The 20,061-nt window shown below is 35.4% G+C and overlaps 7 protein-coding genes across 7 annotated transcripts; 2 read left to right on the forward strand and 5 right to left on the reverse strand. All coding sequences in view use genetic code 12, as the record gives it.

Annotated features, from left to right (window-relative positions):
* Positions 1-642: 642 nt before the first annotated feature.
* NBP2 (HOG (high osmolarity glycerol) pathway protein) lies at positions 643-1,485 on the forward strand (the record flags this gene model as incomplete). Its single annotated transcript, XM_001523618.2, has 1 exon — positions 643-1,485. The coding sequence occupies one exon, from the start codon at positions 643-645 to the stop codon at positions 1,483-1,485; it is 843 nt and encodes a 280-aa protein (XP_001523668.2).
* Positions 1,486-2,040: 555 nt separating this feature from the next.
* PVL30_005222 (uncharacterized protein) lies at positions 2,041-6,396 on the forward strand (the record flags this gene model as incomplete). The annotated part of the gene is made up of 1 exon (XM_001523619.2): positions 2,041-6,396. One exon carries the CDS (start codon positions 2,041-2,043, stop codon positions 6,394-6,396), a length of 4,356 nt encoding a protein of 1,451 aa, XP_001523669.2.
* A 192-nt stretch (positions 6,397-6,588) lies between these two features.
* PVL30_005223 (uncharacterized protein) lies at positions 6,589-7,440 on the reverse strand (the record flags this gene model as incomplete). The annotated part of the gene is made up of 1 exon (XM_001523620.1): positions 6,589-7,440. The coding sequence occupies one exon, from the start codon at positions 7,438-7,440 to the stop codon at positions 6,589-6,591; it is 852 nt and encodes a 283-aa protein (XP_001523670.2).
* A 4,126-nt stretch (positions 7,441-11,566) lies between these two features.
* Positions 11,567-12,331, reverse strand: PVL30_005224 (uncharacterized protein; the record flags this gene model as incomplete). Its single annotated transcript, XM_001523621.2, has 1 exon — positions 11,567-12,331. One exon carries the CDS (start codon positions 12,329-12,331, stop codon positions 11,567-11,569), a length of 765 nt encoding a protein of 254 aa, XP_001523671.2.
* A 3,392-nt stretch (positions 12,332-15,723) lies between these two features.
* CPR1 (Peptidyl-prolyl cis-trans isomerase) lies at positions 15,724-16,212 on the reverse strand (the record flags this gene model as incomplete). The annotated part of the gene is made up of 1 exon (XM_001523622.1): positions 15,724-16,212. One exon carries the CDS (start codon positions 16,210-16,212, stop codon positions 15,724-15,726), a length of 489 nt encoding a protein of 162 aa, XP_001523672.1.
* Positions 16,213-17,144: 932 nt separating this feature from the next.
* PVL30_005226 (uncharacterized protein) lies at positions 17,145-17,702 on the reverse strand (the record flags this gene model as incomplete). The annotated part of the gene is made up of 1 exon (XM_001523623.1): positions 17,145-17,702. The coding sequence occupies one exon, from the start codon at positions 17,700-17,702 to the stop codon at positions 17,145-17,147; it is 558 nt and encodes a 185-aa protein (XP_001523673.2).
* Positions 17,703-18,510: 808 nt separating this feature from the next.
* Positions 18,511-18,867, reverse strand: PVL30_005227 (uncharacterized protein; the record flags this gene model as incomplete). Its single annotated transcript, XM_001523624.2, has 1 exon — positions 18,511-18,867. The coding sequence occupies one exon, from the start codon at positions 18,865-18,867 to the stop codon at positions 18,511-18,513; it is 357 nt and encodes a 118-aa protein (XP_001523674.2).
* Positions 18,868-20,061: the final 1,194 nt, after the last annotated feature.

Here is a 20,061-nt window from a genome sequence, read left to right on the forward strand (position 1 = left end):
TCGTTTTCAACACCAACTACTATTACCATCACTCTGACGACCACCATCACTCTGACGACCACTACAACTACTACTACAACTACAACTACTACAGCGTACCCATAGATACACATACCGTCTCGGCTGTTTTTTACCCGCTCGAGTACGAATTTACAGTTGAGATATCAGATTCGTTGCATTATCTTATTCTTTCTTCTTTTTAATACCGTGTCAATTGGATTCTTCTAATCCCTTCTCCACCCCACAATCTTTGCCGGCATACTATCTTTCCAACTTGGTTTACCATTCAAATTCTTTGGTACTTTTGACACAGTAAATTTATAAAGCACTATAATTTGCAATTTCATCACCTTGAATTTCCCAAACAGAAACCCGAAAAGGAAAGCAAAGAAAGGACCCCCCCCCCCCCCCCAAAAAAAAAAGAGATAGGAGTAGAGGAAGAAAAAAAAATAATACATGAAACTGTTACTATAAATAGCTATTATCAAGTTCATTTCAGTACAAACAACAACCGAAAACACAATCGTTAATCAGATATATTCATAAAACTTATACAGGGGTAAACAATCATTCTCCCCCCTTTTTCTAATTCTTCTTCTTCTTCCCTATTATTATTATTCACCTTTCATCTGGTTCAAAACAATGAGGTTCAAGCTACCACCAAATACACAAGTTAAGGATTTTGGGTACCCAGAGTCCCACCCACTACATCTGGGGACAGGCGAATCTCTAAGGTTTTCGTATCAATCTACTTCAATTTCGGACTCGTCAGATGAATCTTTAGCATCTTCATCTTCATCATCATCTTCACCATCATCATCATCATTGAACGCATCTTCTCAAGGTTTGCCTCTGGGCGGAGATACGCGACGAAGGGAAGGGGACGAAACATTTAACCATTATTACAATGAAGATGATCTGTACCAATTTATAAATGACGAAATCAATTGCAAAGCTCGAGCCATATTTGACTTTAAACCGGAAAACGATAACGAGATAGAGTTGGTTGAGGGACAAATTATTTGGATAAGCTACCGACACGGGCAAGGCTGGCTAGTAGCCGAGGACCCAATTACCAAAGAGCACGGTCTCGTGCCTGAAGAGTATGTCGAAGTGTTTGAATTTGCGGAAAATGAAGACCGAGATGTAGCGAAACCATTCCTACCTGAAATATTTCGACGCCGAGAAGAGATTTATGGAACTGAAGCGGCGGGGGAAATAGATGATGATGAATGGGTTGACACAGACGGAAGTGATGGCGAGTTTTACTCGGAAACTGAACCAGAACCAGAACCAAAACCAAAACCAGAACCAACAACAGTAGCAACAACAACAGAAACAGAAACAGAACCAATACAAGCAGATGGTATAACAAAAGAGACAAATGAATTGAAAAATGTAAGCGTAGATACAGGGAGTACAAACAAGAAGGTGTCAGATATAAAGGACCGACTAGCGGATGGTATCAAAAATATGCAAATATGATGTAGCATTTTTTTTTAAAAAAAACGTGGAATGAATATAATGAATTTATATACTAATATTAGCCAGTTGTATCTCTTGATATTCTCACATGATGGCATAACGGCCTCCAATTTTGGCAAAAAAAAAGAAAAAAAGTACCCGTTACAATACAACACTATCCACCAAACGTTATTATTTCTACTCTACTCTTTTTCGATTTTGGTGTGACATCAAATAAACGCGGTAGAACGTACATTTCTATTCTGTTCATTTTGTAATTTTTTGTTTTCTTTTTTTTTTTATTTAGAATTGAAGGAACAGGGAATAGGTACATCGATCGCATCCTAAAACCCGTGATCTGGAATGTAGATTACCTCGCAGCGTATACATATGTATATATATATACATACACACATACACACACGCACATATATATCACATCTCACTGCTCCAGACCATACCACAGCATACCACAAACAAGGGCAAAAAAAAAAATCCAAAACAAAAAACCCACATAAGAAACGTGTGTGATTAGTTCCACATATATGACATAGTAATTCTCGAACCTAAAGAATAATGAGTGAGGGGACACAGCGATCTCAACCAGATCCTGATACGGCTACAAATGAACCTCAGCGTGATATTCAGAGCATCGCAGCTAATCAAAGTCAATTAAATTTGGGAAATAGGTTATCTACTAGAGATACCTCTTCCAGAAGGAGGATTTCCCGCTCTGCTGCCGGGAGAAAGGCGCAAAGGGCGATTAATGCATCCAAACTTCGAAAAGCTAGCAAATCTAACAAGGATAGTCCTGGAGAAGCCAAAAAACTGTTGAAGGGAGTATCACGACAGAAAAGTGTACAACCTCCTAAATTAATCGAAGAAACAGAACAAAATGGCACAGAAGATTCAGGGATCTCACATGCATTCTCTGAAATTCAACTGTTAGTTCCTGGAACACCGCTTACAGGAACAGCAAGACGCTCATCTTTAACTGGTGAACACATATCACCCTCATCTCAAGCACAACAGCAATCACATTTGCATGAAACCCAATTACAACTCCTGCCTTCGCCAATTGAAAGCCAGTCGTCTAATTCTAGAATGCAACCACGACGAAGACGTACTAGTTCAACAAGCTATCCTTTACTAAAAAGACCCTTTAATTTTGACACAGAGGAACCAGAGCTGGAACCTGACGCGGAGCCAGAACCAGAGCCAGAACTAGAGCTAGAACCAGAACTAGAAATAGAACCAACACTAAGATCAGAACCAGAATCGGAATCAGAATCAACACTAAGATCACAAAAAAACCAGCTGCAACAAACGAGTACTACTCCTTCACTGCTAAGGCAGAGTATCTCACAAACCATGTCAAATAGTCAATCAGTACTTGGAAGGATGTGGAATTTCTCAAAAAGTTTGTTTTCATCTCCACTACGCACAGATGAAGATGTCTCTGTATTGTCTTCCGACTCCTTGCCAATCTTAGCATCTCATGTAGAGAATTACCGTGAAAATGACGAAATAAATGGCGAAAACAACAGCAAAATTTACAACAGAAGAAGGAAAAAAAGAAACAACAGTGTCGCCCGCAGAAGAGGACTGATATTTGCGTCTTCTTCGCCAATATTAAAAACAAAAGATAGTTCTGGTATTTCCACAACCATTAACACCAACATCAATAGAGCAACCACATCAACGGAATCAGGTTCACCAACCACGGAAAGAGTCAACCGTATTCGATATTCACCTGCCGCAAGTCTTTCCATGTTTGATAACCAACATAAAGATAAGAACATACGTGATGACAGTCCAAATCCAAACAATCATTTGCCATCTTTGTCGCAATCATTACTAGCAAATAGTACATTGACTACCTTGAATAATCAACAAGAACCAATAGAAGCACTCATAACTAGGTCACGTTCAAAAGTCCCTTTGGTGAACAAATCACCAATACAATCAGATTCGAGTCAGAGCCAGAACAATCTTCTGAGCTCTCCATTACCTCTTGCTTCACCTAACTCAAATAAGCAACTGACATTGAAAAGGTTTCTGTTGATGCGCGATGCTGTTAAAACTCCTGGATCGCATGTAAACAATCAAACGAATGGAATTGTATTACAGGATGATAGTAACGTGCACCCCCCAAAATCATTTAACAAAGGACACAACAATCGAAATACCTCAACTAATCTATCTGTTTTGTACGGGCACTCATTGATAAGTAATTTGAAAAAAAGTGTTACACCAGAAACTCAAAGCGAGAATAATGATGAAGAGGAACAGCAACAGCAACAACTACATAATCAAATAGAAACCGCCACTCATGAAAAAAGCTCTGAGGCGTACGTTTGTGTACAAATTGCCTCAAATGAGCCACTAAACGGAGATGTTCAAGAAGCTAATAACGACTTGACCAAATTATTTGATGGTGGACAAACTACTCCAAATTTGAAAAGAAGAAATCTTGATCTTGAGTCGGATGTACTCCACGATGACACTTTGCTGAGTCCAAATTTATTGTATACTACGCAAAATAATAACTCCCAACAAGTTGCACCAGCTGAATCACCAGTACAAAATTCAACTACTTCCAGTTTACCACCAGCTCAGGATCACCAGTTAGCTGTTAATGACTTGAGTTCACAGAGACCAAATACTTTGCTGAACTTGCTTTCGTTGAATAGCAGCCATGTGGAAAACACCGATCGCGATTTTACCCCTACAGAACAAGCTCTATTGAAACTTTCGTTAGCTCGTGAATCATCTTCACCACCATCACCATCATCATCATTCTTTCCAATATCATCACTTCAACCATCCAATCCTACTCAAACACAAAAGCGTAAAAGTGGTTTAAATAAAAAAATAGGTACGGAGGGGTCTAAAAGTGTTGGCTCGAAAAAAAGACGAAACAATTCTCAGCAGATTCCAACATTGCAATCTAAAGATTCGAATCCATCATTGAGTAAACAAGGTGAGATGTCAACGTTGGACGAAACTGTTTACCATACCAACAATAGCACTAATGTGCACGTAGATGGCACAACAAGCAAGAATCCAGCGTTATCAAAAACAAGTTTACTCTCTACATCTGAGGAAACCATTGCTCCAAATTTGCAAAACTCTGTTGTAGCAACTGTTGATCCAATTAATAACGCAGTCTCTCAATCAGGAGAAAAACTGGATAAACAGTATACATCTACAACACTAAATGAGCCTCATAGATCAGGAATTATACTTCAAGAATCTACCACTAATGACTCGACATTAGCAATACCGACCTCGTTGCAAATGCTTCCAACCACATCAAAACATGGCCATCATGTTCAAACACGAATCATTGAGGAAGCAAGAAATTCGCCTCTAAACACCGACGTCTTAGTGTCTACGACTCCTAATTCTAATTTGCAACACTCGAATGGTAGTGCTACACCACAATTGCCTTTGCCAAAGATACAAAATAAGAATGCGAAAGTTATTGAGAAACCAAAGCGCAAGAGGAAGCCAACTTTCAAGCCACTTGATGAGATGGCTCCCAACGCCAAGTATATTGATTTTTACAACACATATGTGAAAGAAGTATTTGGAACAACAAAGGCGTCAAAACTATGGCATTTTGATCCACTGAAAATTAGCTTTGAAGGATCATTTCCTTTGGAATCATCGAATCCTGGGTGTGTTTGGACTCCTGTAGATAAAGAAATGTTCTTTAAGTTAGTTGCTAGACATTCTATACACAATATCGATTTGATTGCCCTGGAAATGAAGAAAAGCGAGATGGAGATCATCACGTATTACAATTTGTTGCATTCTGAAGTGGAGAGGCTAAAAAAGGGTGAGATTGATAACGATGATTTTGTTATTGATAAACGTGAGCGGAAACGTAGGAAGAAGGATATGAAAAGAGCTATAGTGAAATATGAGGATATGCCCATTGCATATGATATGCTGGAGTGGTTTATCAGGTTTGAAGATGAGCAGAGTTTTATTATTGAAAATTGTTTGCGCAAGCAAATGGTGAATGAACAAATTGAGAATGAGTTGAATTACATGGACCAATTAACCAAAGAAATTTTGGATGATGAATCCCTGCTGGGCACGGGCATGGATATGGACATGGACATGGACATGGGCACGAGTGTAGATGATGATGTTTGTGAAAGAGCTGTAGAAAATAATTTCTCAACTTCACCATCAATCTCCGAGCTGCAGTTGGTTGATAAGCTTAGGTTAAGCCAACTCTTGCAATGTAAAGCTGATGATGATTCCTTTGTGTTGTTTGGACAAATTGTGAGTAATTTAACCAAGAGAATATTGCTCAATCTTATATTGTTGAGAAAAAGCGATGCTACAAAGAAAGAGTCTAGTGATTTACTTAATAAAATTATAACAAAGTCTGAAATAAGGAGTGCTGTTAGGTCTTTGGATTACCGTGATCCTGATTTGATGTTTTCTCGGCGAAATATGATTTTGAAATACCGCCAGCAAATGGGGTATAAGGTTGATGAATGGCGGGAAGAGTATCACCAAAGTTTGCACACGGCACCTGTTTTTACTCCACCAAGTATACGTGATAATTTTGTTCCTTTGAAGAAAAAAAAGAATAGAGATTTTGCTGACGAGTATGATAATGGTAATGTCGATGTTTATGCTTCAAGCAATGATGATCTTGGTGACATTTCAGAGACCAGTGTTAACGAATCAGATGAAATGCAGCTGGCCTGTTATGAGCGTGGTTTATATTCCCTATTGCTTGATTCGATGGAAATAACGCTGTTGGATTATAAGAAAGTCGCCCACTGGGAACGCGAAATGAAGAAAGAGAATAAAGAGAACAAGGAGAGACAAGGACCTAGAGAAGAGAAATTTTCAAAAGCGAATATAGTAGAAGGAGTCCTTACTAGTAATGGAGAAACAAGTTAAACAAGCATAGTTTTGAAGGGGAATGAATCAAATAATTTGATACTCAGCTTCATTTTCACTCAACTTTTCTTTCACCATGCGTTTTTCTTTATTTTTTTTTTCCTTCTTTTTGTTCATTCGTTTTGTTACTTTTTAAAAATTGTAATTGCTTTTTTTGCATTGTATTGTACTTTGTGCTTTATGCTAATTAGTCTATTTATAATGATTTAAGTAGTATACATCTATATGAATTATTCCGATACATGTGAGCACTAAAATAAAATCTCTAAACTTCAAGGGTTGTCGCCTTGTTTCGCAATGGTCGTATTCATCATCATCATCATTGCTGTTTGTATTCATTTGATTGTAAGGATGCTGAGTTTCCAAATCGTTATATTCTCTGAAATTATTGTTTAAATCTTCGCCATCTTTCAATTCCCATAGAATCATGATCCATAGGCAATATAATTTAATCGACCACTGTGCAAGTTTCACTATGATTGCATCATCCAGCTCTGCAATCATTAGGAATGAATAGCTTAGTGGAATTTTCAACATATGGTTGTTAAAAGTTGTTAGACGAACCGGTGTTTGTTTTGCATTTGCAGTTAAACTTGCATTAGCATCTCCATCTTCTTCACCCCTGGCACAGCAATAGTCAATCCCAAGAGATATGGCGATAAGCAGCAACTGGATGATTAAGCTGATTGAGATCCATAATTCCATGGCACAACATACATATATTGTGACTAGTGCTCCTATAATGAATAACAAGCATTCTCCAAAGGTGCCCAATTTTGTAGCATGGGCAAATCGATAGACAAAGTATATGGTAATTATTTGGTTTAGGATATCTTGGAATGGATATGATTCTGGATATGGCAGCTTGACTAGGTAGGATAGTTGCGGTAGATGCGGTGTGAGGTGTGAAGTTAGGGTGTATGCGATGAGTATGGTACAAGCTGCGATGGGGTTGTTGAGTCTTGTACAAAGCTGTTTTTCAATCAAGTTGATATATTGTTGCGTTTTGTTGCAAACGGGGTGAACCTTTTCTGTTGTGGTCATGACTTGGAAACGTGGTTTGAGAATAATGGAAAGTTGTTTGGATTCAGTTTCGTGTGATGATATTGTAAAAAGTAGCACACGTTGTGTACTCGAGGTGGTAATTATATATTTGAATTATTGTCGATGGTAATGGAATAGGTATAATGTCAGCTCTAATTACCCATTGTCAAAAAAAATAGATTTGGTCAAGAAAGGAAGGAATAGCAGTATATTTATGGAGAAGGATGTAATGATAACCACATCTTTTTTTTATTTTTTTGGGAAAGAACAAAAATTAAAGTTGAAGATCAAGGTCAAGGTTCAAAATTCAAATTCATATTTTAGAATTTCTCTATAATTAGCTACAACATGTGGCTTTGACTAATATGTTGTTGATGATGATGATGAGTAGGAGGGGGAAGAATAAGAAGAAGAAATTGAATATGGGGATGAGGATATGACAAGAATAGGAAACCCAAAAGCCTCGAGTGCAGGAGAAAGAAGTAGTGCTGTATAATGATTGTAAAGGAAAGCTAAAAGAAGAACAAAAGAAGACTAACCATTCAATTAATAGTGAAAAACCTTATAAATTTACTTTTGGTATCGATGGTTTGCAATCATATCTCGAAATGCAGTGTTCTTTTCTGCGACAACGTGGATTCTCTTAACCCCCCACGTGTGTTAGGAGGTTGAAATTACACCAAAAAAATAAAAAATAAAAAAATAAAAATTAAAAAATTAAAAAATGAGTATAGAAGTATGCGCTACCATCTGAACCACAATAGAATAGCACTGCCTCTGCCTTCTTTCAAAAAACCGTTGCCAAGAAAAACAAACAATACATTGACTTACACTAAAACAATTGACGTACAATTAAAAAAAAGTTTTAGAAAAAGGTGAGGTCCAAATATAGATTCAGCACAGAAAGGAATTGAAACTCTTGTCTCTTATGTCCTGTTTTTTTTTGTTTTTACTTTGAATTTTCTTTTTTACGAGGTATATATTTGGTTGGAAGAAAGAAAGAATAAAAAAAGGAGCAACACCCACACACACACACACACACACAATACAAATTTGTGTTGTTTAGACATAGTGGATACAACAATATGTCAAAATAGATTGATGCATAGTATTTAAGAGATATAAACCAATCTAAAGCAAGCTATACGAATCTCTTGAGAAAACATCTTGGCAAACTCCTAACAAGTTTTCCATAACCTGTTAAGGGGAAATATCTATAAACACTTCGAACAATCAAACAATTACTCACCAAATCAATCAACACATTTTTAATATTATAGTTTACTTATTATTTAAATATATCCCCTTCCCGTTCTTCCCCCCCCCCTGCGCCACTCCTTTTTCTTTTTTTTTCCTTTATTTTCTGTATGTAGCTATATCAGTCATCTTTTCCATTCCCTCGTCAATATGTCTCTCTTTCTCTGCTTCTATTCCGCCCCCCCTTCCTTCTACCAAATTTCAAGGCTTATAAGAATTACCAGTTCCCAAATATAGAATTACTTGTAATACACTATCATAATCCAAGCTTATCCATATATAATTTGGTTGAGGAAAGAGAGAGAGGAAGATTAATAAACTGTGTTTAAAATTAGAAATTTAAAAGTGGCTGAGGCAAAAAAAAAGAAAGTTTTAAGCATTATAAAAGAGGTTCCTAATAAGATAGTAACAGCAATTGTACACTATAATATGAATTTACCTTTGTAAATATGAATTTATGTATATATAAAAAACTATTGCACAGAGATTATACACTTTAATCGTTGTATTTACTAGCAAATATTAAACACTTTTAAACTAAATCGAGGCTGAGGCATACAATATAGAAAACGATTTACAACTGTGGGTTAAATGTTTAAAACAGAGGAAATGGAGGAAGAGAGGGGAAATACTGAGACGATGAGTGACCTGGAGATTCATATCCAGTCCTAGTTCTTATATAAACTGAAGCTTACTATTCATAAAAAAAAACAACAAAAAAAAATGGTAGGTGATATATTTGAAACCTTGTACCGCCTTAGTAAATTACGCAATTCAAAGATTTACTACATTCTCTTTAAAACTCTATAGTGGTTCAAACTAAAACCTCGCAGCAGATTGTTTTTAGTAAAGAGTATTGTAGTTGTGTTATCAATAGTTTTCTTTTTTATTAGTTTTTTTGGGCTTAACTTTGTCACTCACTCACTCATTCTTTCATTAACTCACTCACTATCTGTAGCTCCTAAAAAAAATAATTTTTTGTTGTGGCTTGTCCTCGCTAATTCAAAGCTTTTTGTGTAAAGCAGGATCAAATTATAGCTTTGTGTTATTTGGCTCTTTCTTCTTTTTTATTCCCTCAAATACCTTTGATAAATATGTTTTTTGGAAAGAATGTTTATAAAAACTAGTTTTAAAAGAGTTTAGTGGGTTTTAATGTTTACACGGAGGAAGCCGTTATTCTTTTTTTCTTTCCTTCAATATAAATTCGCTCAACCATTTAACATAGAAAAGAAACCGGGTTTCCACTTTGATATTGTTTTTTTTTTTTCATATTTCAAGTGGTTGGTTGTGATGAGTTGTTGCTCGGATATACACATATATTCTTGTTGTTTCTTTTGTGTTTGGGTGTAAAAGACTATAAGGTGGTCAAAGTCCGTAGCATAATACAATCTAAATAAAAAAAAGTGAAAGAATGAAAGAAAAGGTGGAATTAACTATCGTTGTGATTACACAATCGAAGGATCACAACCAAGTATAAACTGGGTAAAAAACATAAAGAACAGAAAGAGCAGAAAGAACAGAAGTAGTTACAAAGAAATTTGAAGCAGTCTGCTATAAGAATCGTGCGCTATTAATAGTCATGGAGAGGAGAGAGGGGACGGTTTAACTCTTTCCTAAATTTTTTGAACCTTCTTTTTTGTTTCTTCTTCTTAGTATTTTTAGTTCTTGTTGTCTAAGTCACAAATACAAAACACAAAGATGAAGAAACATTTAGAAGCTGAGTCAACCATGGACAAATTTTTTATTTTTAATCTAAAATCGAAAAAAAGAAAAAAGAAAGTAAGAGCATCAACACAACTTCCAAGAATAAATTGAAACCTTCTATCCGGTGCAAGTGGAAGAAGGGGAAGAGACCAGACCAAACAGTTAGAATATCTCTCTCTCTATATATATATACATATATATATACATTTGTATGTATTCTGACTTTCCCTATGTTTTTTTAACATTGCAAAACCGCATTTTTTATGCACTATGAAGGTGTTGGAACTTGGCCAACTAGATACTAAATATAAACAAATTACCTATACATATACTGTCTTGTTGGTGACAAGTTTTCGCCATAACTGTTGTTGAAAATTGGTGTTTTGTGTATACCATCGCTTATCTTAGCAATAGGAGAAACTCTCAGTAGAGTATCCATCATCTCTACCAAACACAAAGAAGAAGGGATAGGAAGACGCGGAACATGTTCTTTTTCGTTCTATTATCTTTGTTAAGAAGAGCAATATCTTAAGAGCCAGTTTGAGGCTTAGAGAAATGAGGTTTGGGATGCTTGGGGGTGTTTTGCAGGTTATGAGGCTTTTTCACAATATGGAATGTGCGCGATTTTTGGTTTTTTTCATTTTCTCCATTTTGCGTTCCCTTTTGGTTTTTTTTTATCATGTTCTGTTTTTAGAAACAAGTTATTCTTTACAAAGACTAAATAAACTAAGGAGTGCAATGCTAGATGGCGCAGTGGTGCCGTAGTCGTGTGACCTTAAGACTTTGTAATGTTCGAAAATGCCTGTTTTTGTATGTGCTGTTGTGATTTTTGAAAAACAATATTGTATTTCAGAAGTATGTTGTTGTTTCTGTGGCAGTATGCCGCGTGAAATTAGGGGTGAAAACAAACAGGAAAGTAGATGTATTATTATCTATGCTGGTGCTGGTGGAAAAGGTGGTACTACTTGTATTTGTATCTATATTGTACTATTACAGGCTCTTGTATATTCCCCAATTATTATTTTTTGTCAATCGCTACATTGCTTTGTACTTGTCAAAGAAGGTATTAGAGGGTAAGAGTAGAAAATTGTTGGTTCTTTTCTCTTTTTATAGAATTAGTCGTTTACTATTTTTATTTTATAATTATTCAAAAGTCATGGTTCGTTTATAGTATAGAATCGTAGTTGGGGCCGATATATACAAGCACAGATATGATAATCATCAATACATTTTCACACAAATGCTGTGGCAAAGTTTTGTTTTTAAAAGGTGAAACCATCATTTCCAATACTTGACTGTTGCTTACATCATACTCTATTTCTTCAAGTTTGTTGTCACTTTCCATATTGGCAGCTGCTTCGAGATCTTGTAATGCAATTCTTAATTTGTCGTTATTAATGTCGACTATTTCGCTTCTGATAAATGCAGATACTGCGTATACTTTGATAAAGTAGCTCACTAATGGTCCTTCTGAATGTTGTAATGGCACGAATGAAATGATAATGAGTACTGTGAACAAGTATTTGTTGAAGGATTGTATAGAGTGCGCCCATTTATTTGTTTGGTAGTACTTGATAAACAAGATGGCAAATGGAATCAAGCATTGGGTTGAGATCAATGCCAAGATTGGTTTGCTTATGCTATTGTATTGTGGCAACAAGTAGACAATTCCTGCCAATTGTGCAATGCCAAAGGGGATTTCCAAAAACAAAGTTGTTGGTAACAAATTTGAGTATCTTAAAACTGCAACAATATTGAGCCAAGCATAGTCGTCAACCAAGTCCAGCGTAAAGAATAGTTGAGCTAGTGTGAATGTGGAGCAGATGGAGAGTGTGTATGCAACTAAGTCCATGAGCTTGAGGTAAGTGGTTGATGAAGCAAAGTACTTGTGAATGTGAGGCAGCAATTTGTTATGTGAAAATGTTTCCATGGATGACTGTGGAGTCAATGGTAAAGACAACTCTTGCTTTTCATTCATTTTTTTCAACTAAAAGATAATTTGAGTGGATGGGTCAAAATGTCGTTGCTAAAGCTTTGTTTAGAATTAATCTTGTAAAGGCAAAAAAATAATAATAAATAAACCAGTTGAAGTATAGAAACTTATGAATGGAGAATCAACTAATTGGTTGATACTTTCTTCTCAAGCAATTAAAGATAAGTATATGTTAAAAATAAGCAGGAGGAGGAGGAGGAGGAAGGGGAAAAGGAAAAAGAAAAAATGAAGTATAGCCTTCTTCTTTCTCTGGTTCTTTTCTAATTTTGGGGATACATTTGCAACCTATTTATACACCAGTGAATAGTTTTTTTTACCAGGATAACCATCTTGTAATTATTTGTTGTTTCTTAAACGTGTATATAAATTTTTAGTCTACTGTTGCTTAGTATTGAGCTGTATTGTATTGTATTGTATTGTATGGTATTGTACATTTGCTTTTTTTCCAGAGTAAAGTGCCATGGGTTAAAAAAATGTACTGAAGAATAACAGAGAATAAATTACTTTATATATTTAACGTATTTAGGTTGGTTGGCATAAATTACACAAAAGTAAGAAAATAAGGATACAAATGAAAGTCATATGCAAGTACAGTCCTTTTCCTTTGTATTTTTGTGTATAACATCACCTCAATGTTGCAGAGATATCAAGGTTCTCTAAGAATTGGGATTACCCTTGAACCAACGAAGAAAAGAAAAGAGAAGAAAAGAGAAGCGAAAGTATATAGAGACTTTATGTTTTTTGCAAGATATCGAAATAACTTAGAAATTAGCAAACATCAAAACGATATCAAAAAGATATCAAAAAGACAAAATACGTGATTTAGAGGGTAAAAGTTACCACCATACATCGTGCGCCATCTACTGATGAATAAAACACCGAGAGATAGGGAAAGCGTGAGCGTGTGTGTGTGTGTGTGTGTGTGTGAACCTTGAGTGTATTGTGTGTTATCTGTATGTGTGTATGTGTTGTGTATGTGTTGTGTTGTGTGTGTGAGGGTATCTACCGGTGTATATGCCTGTACGAGAGATTAACCGAATTGGTTACGAAGGTACAAGTGTTCAACCTTTGACCACTTCCATTTCGTACAAACACAAACACACACACACACAGACACACACACATAAACCTCTCTCTCTCTTTCCCTCTCTTCCTTCTCTTTTCCTTTCCCACTATCTCTCTTTGAGTGCGCCTTGCCTGTTATTCGTAATGGCTGTTTTGCTTAGAGTCGTTCTTTTTAACTCTCTTTTATCTTTCTATGCAATTTCGCCAATTATCTGTATATACATATAGATATGTGTGTGTGTGTATATTTGTGTGTGTGGTTCATGTTGTGTAGATCTTGCGAAAAGCCTCGAAGCACGTGTTGCCTTAGGCAAATGGGATTATCGTGAGATGATAAATTGTAAAAAAAAAAAAAAGCACTAAATAGAAGAGAACACAGACTAAGACTTACTCAGACTTACTCTAGATATAGCGATATACTGCACACCACTCTGTATAGTCTAAAGCTGAAGATATTTAGTTTGAGCATTATCTTGTTCACTCTCTTGCGTGTATGTTGTTTGTAGAGTGCAATTTGTTGGTGATTGGCTTAACTTTGCATTAACAATTTTTTTTTTAAAAAAAATATATATGAAAAACAAGCTTATACAATTGTAAGAGTAATAAAAAGTTTTGGGTAGTTATCAACTTCCAATTATTTTCATTAGCTTTTTGCACTTTGTTTGTTTGTTTGTTTCTTACTTATTGTTGTTGTTGTTGTTGTTGTTGTTTATTGTTCTTTATTTGACATAGAGGGCAACGTGGGACAGTATTTGTTTCCTACTAAAGAAAGAAAAAAAGGCAAGACAATATCGATGGTGAGCACGTGCTCACCACAATATATATATATATTAACAGTGCAATAAGACAAAAAAAAATTAAACGTAAAAAAAAGACCCCCACGTTTTCTCAAGTTGGCCAATCTCAATCTCAAATCTCAAATCTTCCACCCCCCTCTTCTGAAAGAAATGCTTTGTTAGGAGGTTGATTTATTTTGTCCTTTTGTACACGACTCTCCATCGCACTCTAATTTTCTTTACTGCTCGTAGATGCACACGATATCCCAAAATTTTATTTTATCTTCAACTTTTTTGAGTTTGTTTTGTTTTGTTTTGTTTTGAATTTGATTTTTTGTTTAATTTACTTTAGTATCAACTTTTTGTAACAAAACTTCAAAAGAAAACGCAAATGGAACAAAAAAAAGAAAAAACAAGTAATGGGGATGATTTGTGCTTTTAAACAGTATCGTGTTGCCTTATTACGAAATAAGTGTACGGGACACGAAACACCGGTTTAGAGGCTAAGGAGCTTGGATCTTCGTTTTAGCTGCTTGTTGGATAAATTTACCTATTAAAGCAGCGTTGTTTTTTTTTGGGGATTTAGTGCTACAAAGACTAGTACTAGTACTAGTACTAAAACAGTACTAAAACTAGTACTAGAACTAAGCAATAGTATCAAAGATACTCCCTTGAGCATATCGCCTTTTTTTTTCTGTGGCCAAAGATCTATTCAAAGCCATATCCATCTACTTTATGTCCAAACTTCTAAGTATTTGCCGTTCAAAGAGAAAGAGAAAAAAAGAGAAAAAGAAGAATAGCACTTTGATTTCGTAATTTCAATTAAAGAACGAGATAAAGAGAGAGAGAGAGATAAAGTCAAATTGTTTTCCTTCTTTATTGGTGAAAACTCCGAAGTTGAGACTTATTTTTTTAAATTTTTTCTTTCCTTGCTTTATCAGGCAATGGGCATATTTGTTGTGACAAAAAAATAAGATAGACCAATGTGGCTTTTACAAAGAGTCTCTGTAGCATTTACTACTACTACTACTACTACTTTCTTGTTATGAACATTCAGATTGTATGTCTTGCCAAACGCTACTCGTCTATCAGCGTATACAAGTTTAAACCAACTTTGAATTTTTCTTTTTTCTCTTTTTTTTTTTGGAGGCGGCGGATAGATTCGTAAACCATATACAATATAAGAGGGCAGATAGAGTTCAAAGACAAACTGTTCATTTATTTATCCTCTTTTTTTTGTTTTTTGTTTTTGTTTTTGTTTTAGTTTGCCCACTTTGTCAATTCTACATTGTTTAATGACTTTCAGAGTGATATTCAATTGACTCTAGTAAGAAAAGATAAAAATCTACTTACGTGTCACACTCCATATTCTTTTCTCTTTTGAGTTTGCAATTGCAGTTGCAGTTGCAATTGCAGTTGCAAAATTCTCCTTGTTTTTTTTTTGATATTGTATTTTATTTTGAAATCAAACTTTGTAATTCATTTCATTTACAAGACACCAGCTTCCTCAATCTTGATGGTGGCCTTGGTAGCACCTGAACCTGAACCGTAGCTCTCAATCTTCTTAACAATGTCGAAACCATCAGTAACTTCGCCGAAAACAACGTGCTTACCATCTAACCATGGACATGGGACAGTGGTAATGAAGAATTGGGATCCATTGGTGTTTGGACCAGCATTGGCCATAGACAACAAACCTGGTCTGTCGTGCTTCTTGGTGAAGTTCTCATCAGCAAACTTAGCACCATAGATGGACTTACCACCAGTACCATTGTGGTTGGTGAAATCACCACCTTGCAACATGAATTGAGGAATCACACGGTGGAAAATTGAGCCAGCGTAACCAAAACCCTTTTCACCAGTAGACAAAGCTCTAAAGTTTTCAGCAGTCTTTGGAACAACATCATCGTACAACTTGAACTTGATGGTACCCAATGGTTGGCCATTAGCGGAAACGGTAAAGTATGTGTTGGTCATTTTTTGAAATAGTTATACTCTTTTATTCAATTGAACTGTTTACTAAAATTCGTGGTCAAAAAAAGAAAGGAAATAAAAAAAAGTTCAACAAAAGAGGAAAGAAGAAGTATTGAGAAGGAAAAATTGTAAAGGAATCAAATATCCTTATGTACGGAAAAGTGTCGAAAATTTCTTTGAGAATGTGTAGAATCAGGAAGAAGGGGAAAGAATGTTGGATTGTGAAGTACAAATGCGGTGGGATGAGTGTGAGGCGCAGAAATTTGAAACATACGCACGCCAGTTTTTTTTTTCAATTCTCTTTTATTTTAATTTTTATTTTTATATTTTATTTTTTTTTATTTCATTTTAGGTTGCGGTGGAGGAGTTAGGGGTAGAGAAGTAGGGGTTGGGGGGGGTTCAGGATTAGTGGGCTATAGAGGGAAGAGTGTATATAGCATCATACGGTGATTGCTTCAAAAGGGACTAGTTTAATGATAAAATTGGAATGGGGAGAAGAAGGCAAAATAAAAATTGTGGGGGAAGAGTGGGGGAGGGAAAAGGGAAGAGTGGACGGACAGAGTTTGGTCGAGTTCGATCCTATAAGGTGAACTTGCAATTATCATTTATATAGCAAGTGTGAATCCAGTTTATGCTAAATAACGTTACGTCACCATACATTGCAAAACAATACAATAAAAAACAGTACAATCTATGCCTCTTATTATGAAAAACTAAACATAGTGTACCTTTGCTACACTTTTGAAAAAATTCTGTATGTATTCAATTTGTTGGTTGAATCAAGACATTTATCACTACCTGAATCTCTATATGACCTCTTCTTTTCTTTTTTTTTCAATTCCAACTTCTTCTGTCCCCCGATTTGTTTCAAACTGTAGCAACAGTTTTCTACATTGAGAAAAAAACAGGAAAAAAAATTAGACATAACCACTAATTCACAATTTAGCCAATATAGCATCAACGCCAGACTTGTCTACCACTCTCTCTGTCTCTGCTCCGAAATAGTCCACTTGGCTATTTTCACAATTGACCAACACGGCATACCTCTTATTCCTCACAAATCCTGTAGGGTCAGTCATTGATAACCCATGCAGTTTGCTGAAACCTGCATCGTTGGCAAATATTACTTGTAGTGAGTTTGCATTCTGTGCCAGATTGAGAAACTTTTGACACAATTGGTTACCCCATGCTTGCATAACAAATTGGTCATTGGCACCAACCACTATAATTGCAGCCACTTTTTTGGCCAATTTCGAGGTATTTTGTGCTAAAGATTCAAGATAGGGTGGAATATGGTTCTCAGAACACAAGGGTGTAAATGCACCAGGAACAGAAACAATTAGTATATGTGATTGGGGATTTTGTTTGATAAGACTATCAATGCTGAGTTTACTAGGGATCTTGCATGTATCATCAGCTGGATCTGCCAAGTTGATGGGAAGGTAGTTGAATGTGACGTTTTGTGGAAACTTGTCACCTTGAGTTAATGTCATTTTGCCGGAGAAAGAAAAGAAAAAAAAATATGGGGCAAACAGTAGTAGTAGAAGTAGTAGTAGTAATATTAATTTTTCTTATGTAAAGACTTTATAGGAGGTGAAGGGGAAGAAGAAAAACCCACCAGAGAATTCAAAAAAAAGAAAGGTTCCGTGAATATTTAAAGGGAGATGGGGCGAATCAGATGTAGGTGATAAATTGTATGAGTATATACAGAGCTCTTGGTCAATCTATGTTGATAAGAATTGGCCGAGAGTAAGAAGGAGACATAAATATTTCTGGGGAAATTTGAGCTTTTTCATTAGTTTCTTCTGCGGAGATAACCGAGAACAATAGTACACACACACATATATATATATATATATGTATATGTATAAGGAGGAGTCTAAATTACACGTCCTTTATTTCCATCCATTCATCCACCCATCCAATCTTCAATATCTATACTTGAATAAGTATCCCTAATTTGACTTTGACCACAAGAAAAAAATTAAAGAAAAGAAGAGAAGAGAAAAGAACAGTAAAAGAGCTGGCTATTACTTTTCCAATGTACATAAACATATTGTCAGTGGCCACTGCATCATGTTAATGTTTGTGGAAACTTTATGGAAACTTCATAAAGTTGTTTAGTTCATCAAGAGATTTGGTACTACAATTTCCCATGTCTAAAGTTAGACAAATTTGTAAATAGTTTCTCTTCTTCTTCTTATTTTATTTTACTTTGTTTATTTTTCCATTAAAAGTAAAGAATCTGAAAAAAGAAAAAAAAAATTAAAACCAACGAATTTAACAATATAGGTAATCAATCTATTTGGTGTGTGCTGGTGGTGGTCCCTCTGGTCTTTGGTATTCGTAGGTTGGTGCGCCATCATTGCTGTAATATGTTCCGGATCCTGTATTACCAGTATTTCCATAATTCTCATCTGTTGTTGTTGTAGTTGCACCGCCGTATCCACCATATCCAGGTTGTCCTGCTGTGTTACCGTATTCGTTATTTGCATTATAACCGCCGTAACCGCCATAGCCGCCAGTTTGTGAGGTTTGAGGATTTTCTGGTGGATAGTATGTTTGTTGTTGGTTGTTGTAATATTGCTGATTGTTGTTATCAGGGTAAACGACATTGGACTTGGCTCTTCTCCTTCTGACACAGAATAGCAACAACATGATAAAGATGGGGATCAAGACAATCAACCAAAGAAACCAACGATAACGGTGCCATCCTGAGTTATTGTTGTAGTATGGATTGTAATAGTATCTTTTTGCGTGCTCTTGCACTTCCTGAATATACATCGTGTGAAATATAGTGTGAATAAATAGATGGAGCAGAGCAGAACTAGTTGAACAAAGTGCTATTGCGATTGAAGACTGGCTTTAAATGTGTGAAAAAGAAAAATGTGTTTATGTATATATGTATATATATATATATATATATAATATTGGAAGAAAGGGTGTGCTTGTGTGTTTATATATAGGTACTTGTCTTGGCTCAAATATTCCAAGAATACTTTTGATAGCAATTTTAAATATATCTGTATATAATTATATGTATATATATATATATACTCAAATATAAATATATATGCAAAAAAATTTATATGAAATTGAAAACAATAAGGGCAGAGACAAAGAGAATAAAGAAACAACTTGCAGCTTATGGAATATGTCACACAAGATTAGAAAGAAAGAAAGAGAGAATGAAAGAAAGCAACAGGCTTTGGGGTTAACTGGATGGAGGTGCTTAAAAGCAATTTGTGTATTGCACAAGGTTCAAGTCGTCTTTTTCTCATATTCTCTACCCTAAATTTATAACTTGCTTATTTCACTTATCAATCTACATTGTCTCTTAAGATGAAATTAGCAACACACTCGTAATTCAGATGAAATGAAAAAAAAAAAAAGAAAGAAGAGAGAGATAGAAGAAAGGTTTGCTTTCAACTAGTTTGTGAAATAAACAGCAATACATATCTGAATAGTCCAAGTGGATTTTTGAAAGCAATTAACAAGTTGAGATTTCCTGTTCTTTTCACATTTTATTATTTTTTATTTGTTTTTTTTGGCACATGACGTATTATATCTTTTGTAACTATGCACGCACTCTTGCTCATACTAGATGTCTGTGTCCATATATAAAAAAAAAACAAAGAAGACAATATTTAAATATCAATTGGAAATTAAGTAGAATAGAAGGCAGAAGTAGATACTCTCATGTAGGAACTGAAACAAACGGTCAAAAGAGCAAAGATAAAGACGATGTGCACTTATCGACTTTCTACTATTTTTATTGTTTCTGTGGTGTCAATCCCCAAGCCTTACCGTTGAGTATTAACCCCACACAATAGAACAGTACATGGTGCGGCT

Source organism: Lodderomyces elongisporus, chromosome 7 (assembly GCF_030384665.1).
Source record: "Lodderomyces elongisporus chromosome 7, complete sequence".
NCBI classification, from domain to species: Eukaryota; Fungi; Ascomycota; class Pichiomycetes; order Serinales; family Debaryomycetaceae; genus Lodderomyces; species Lodderomyces elongisporus.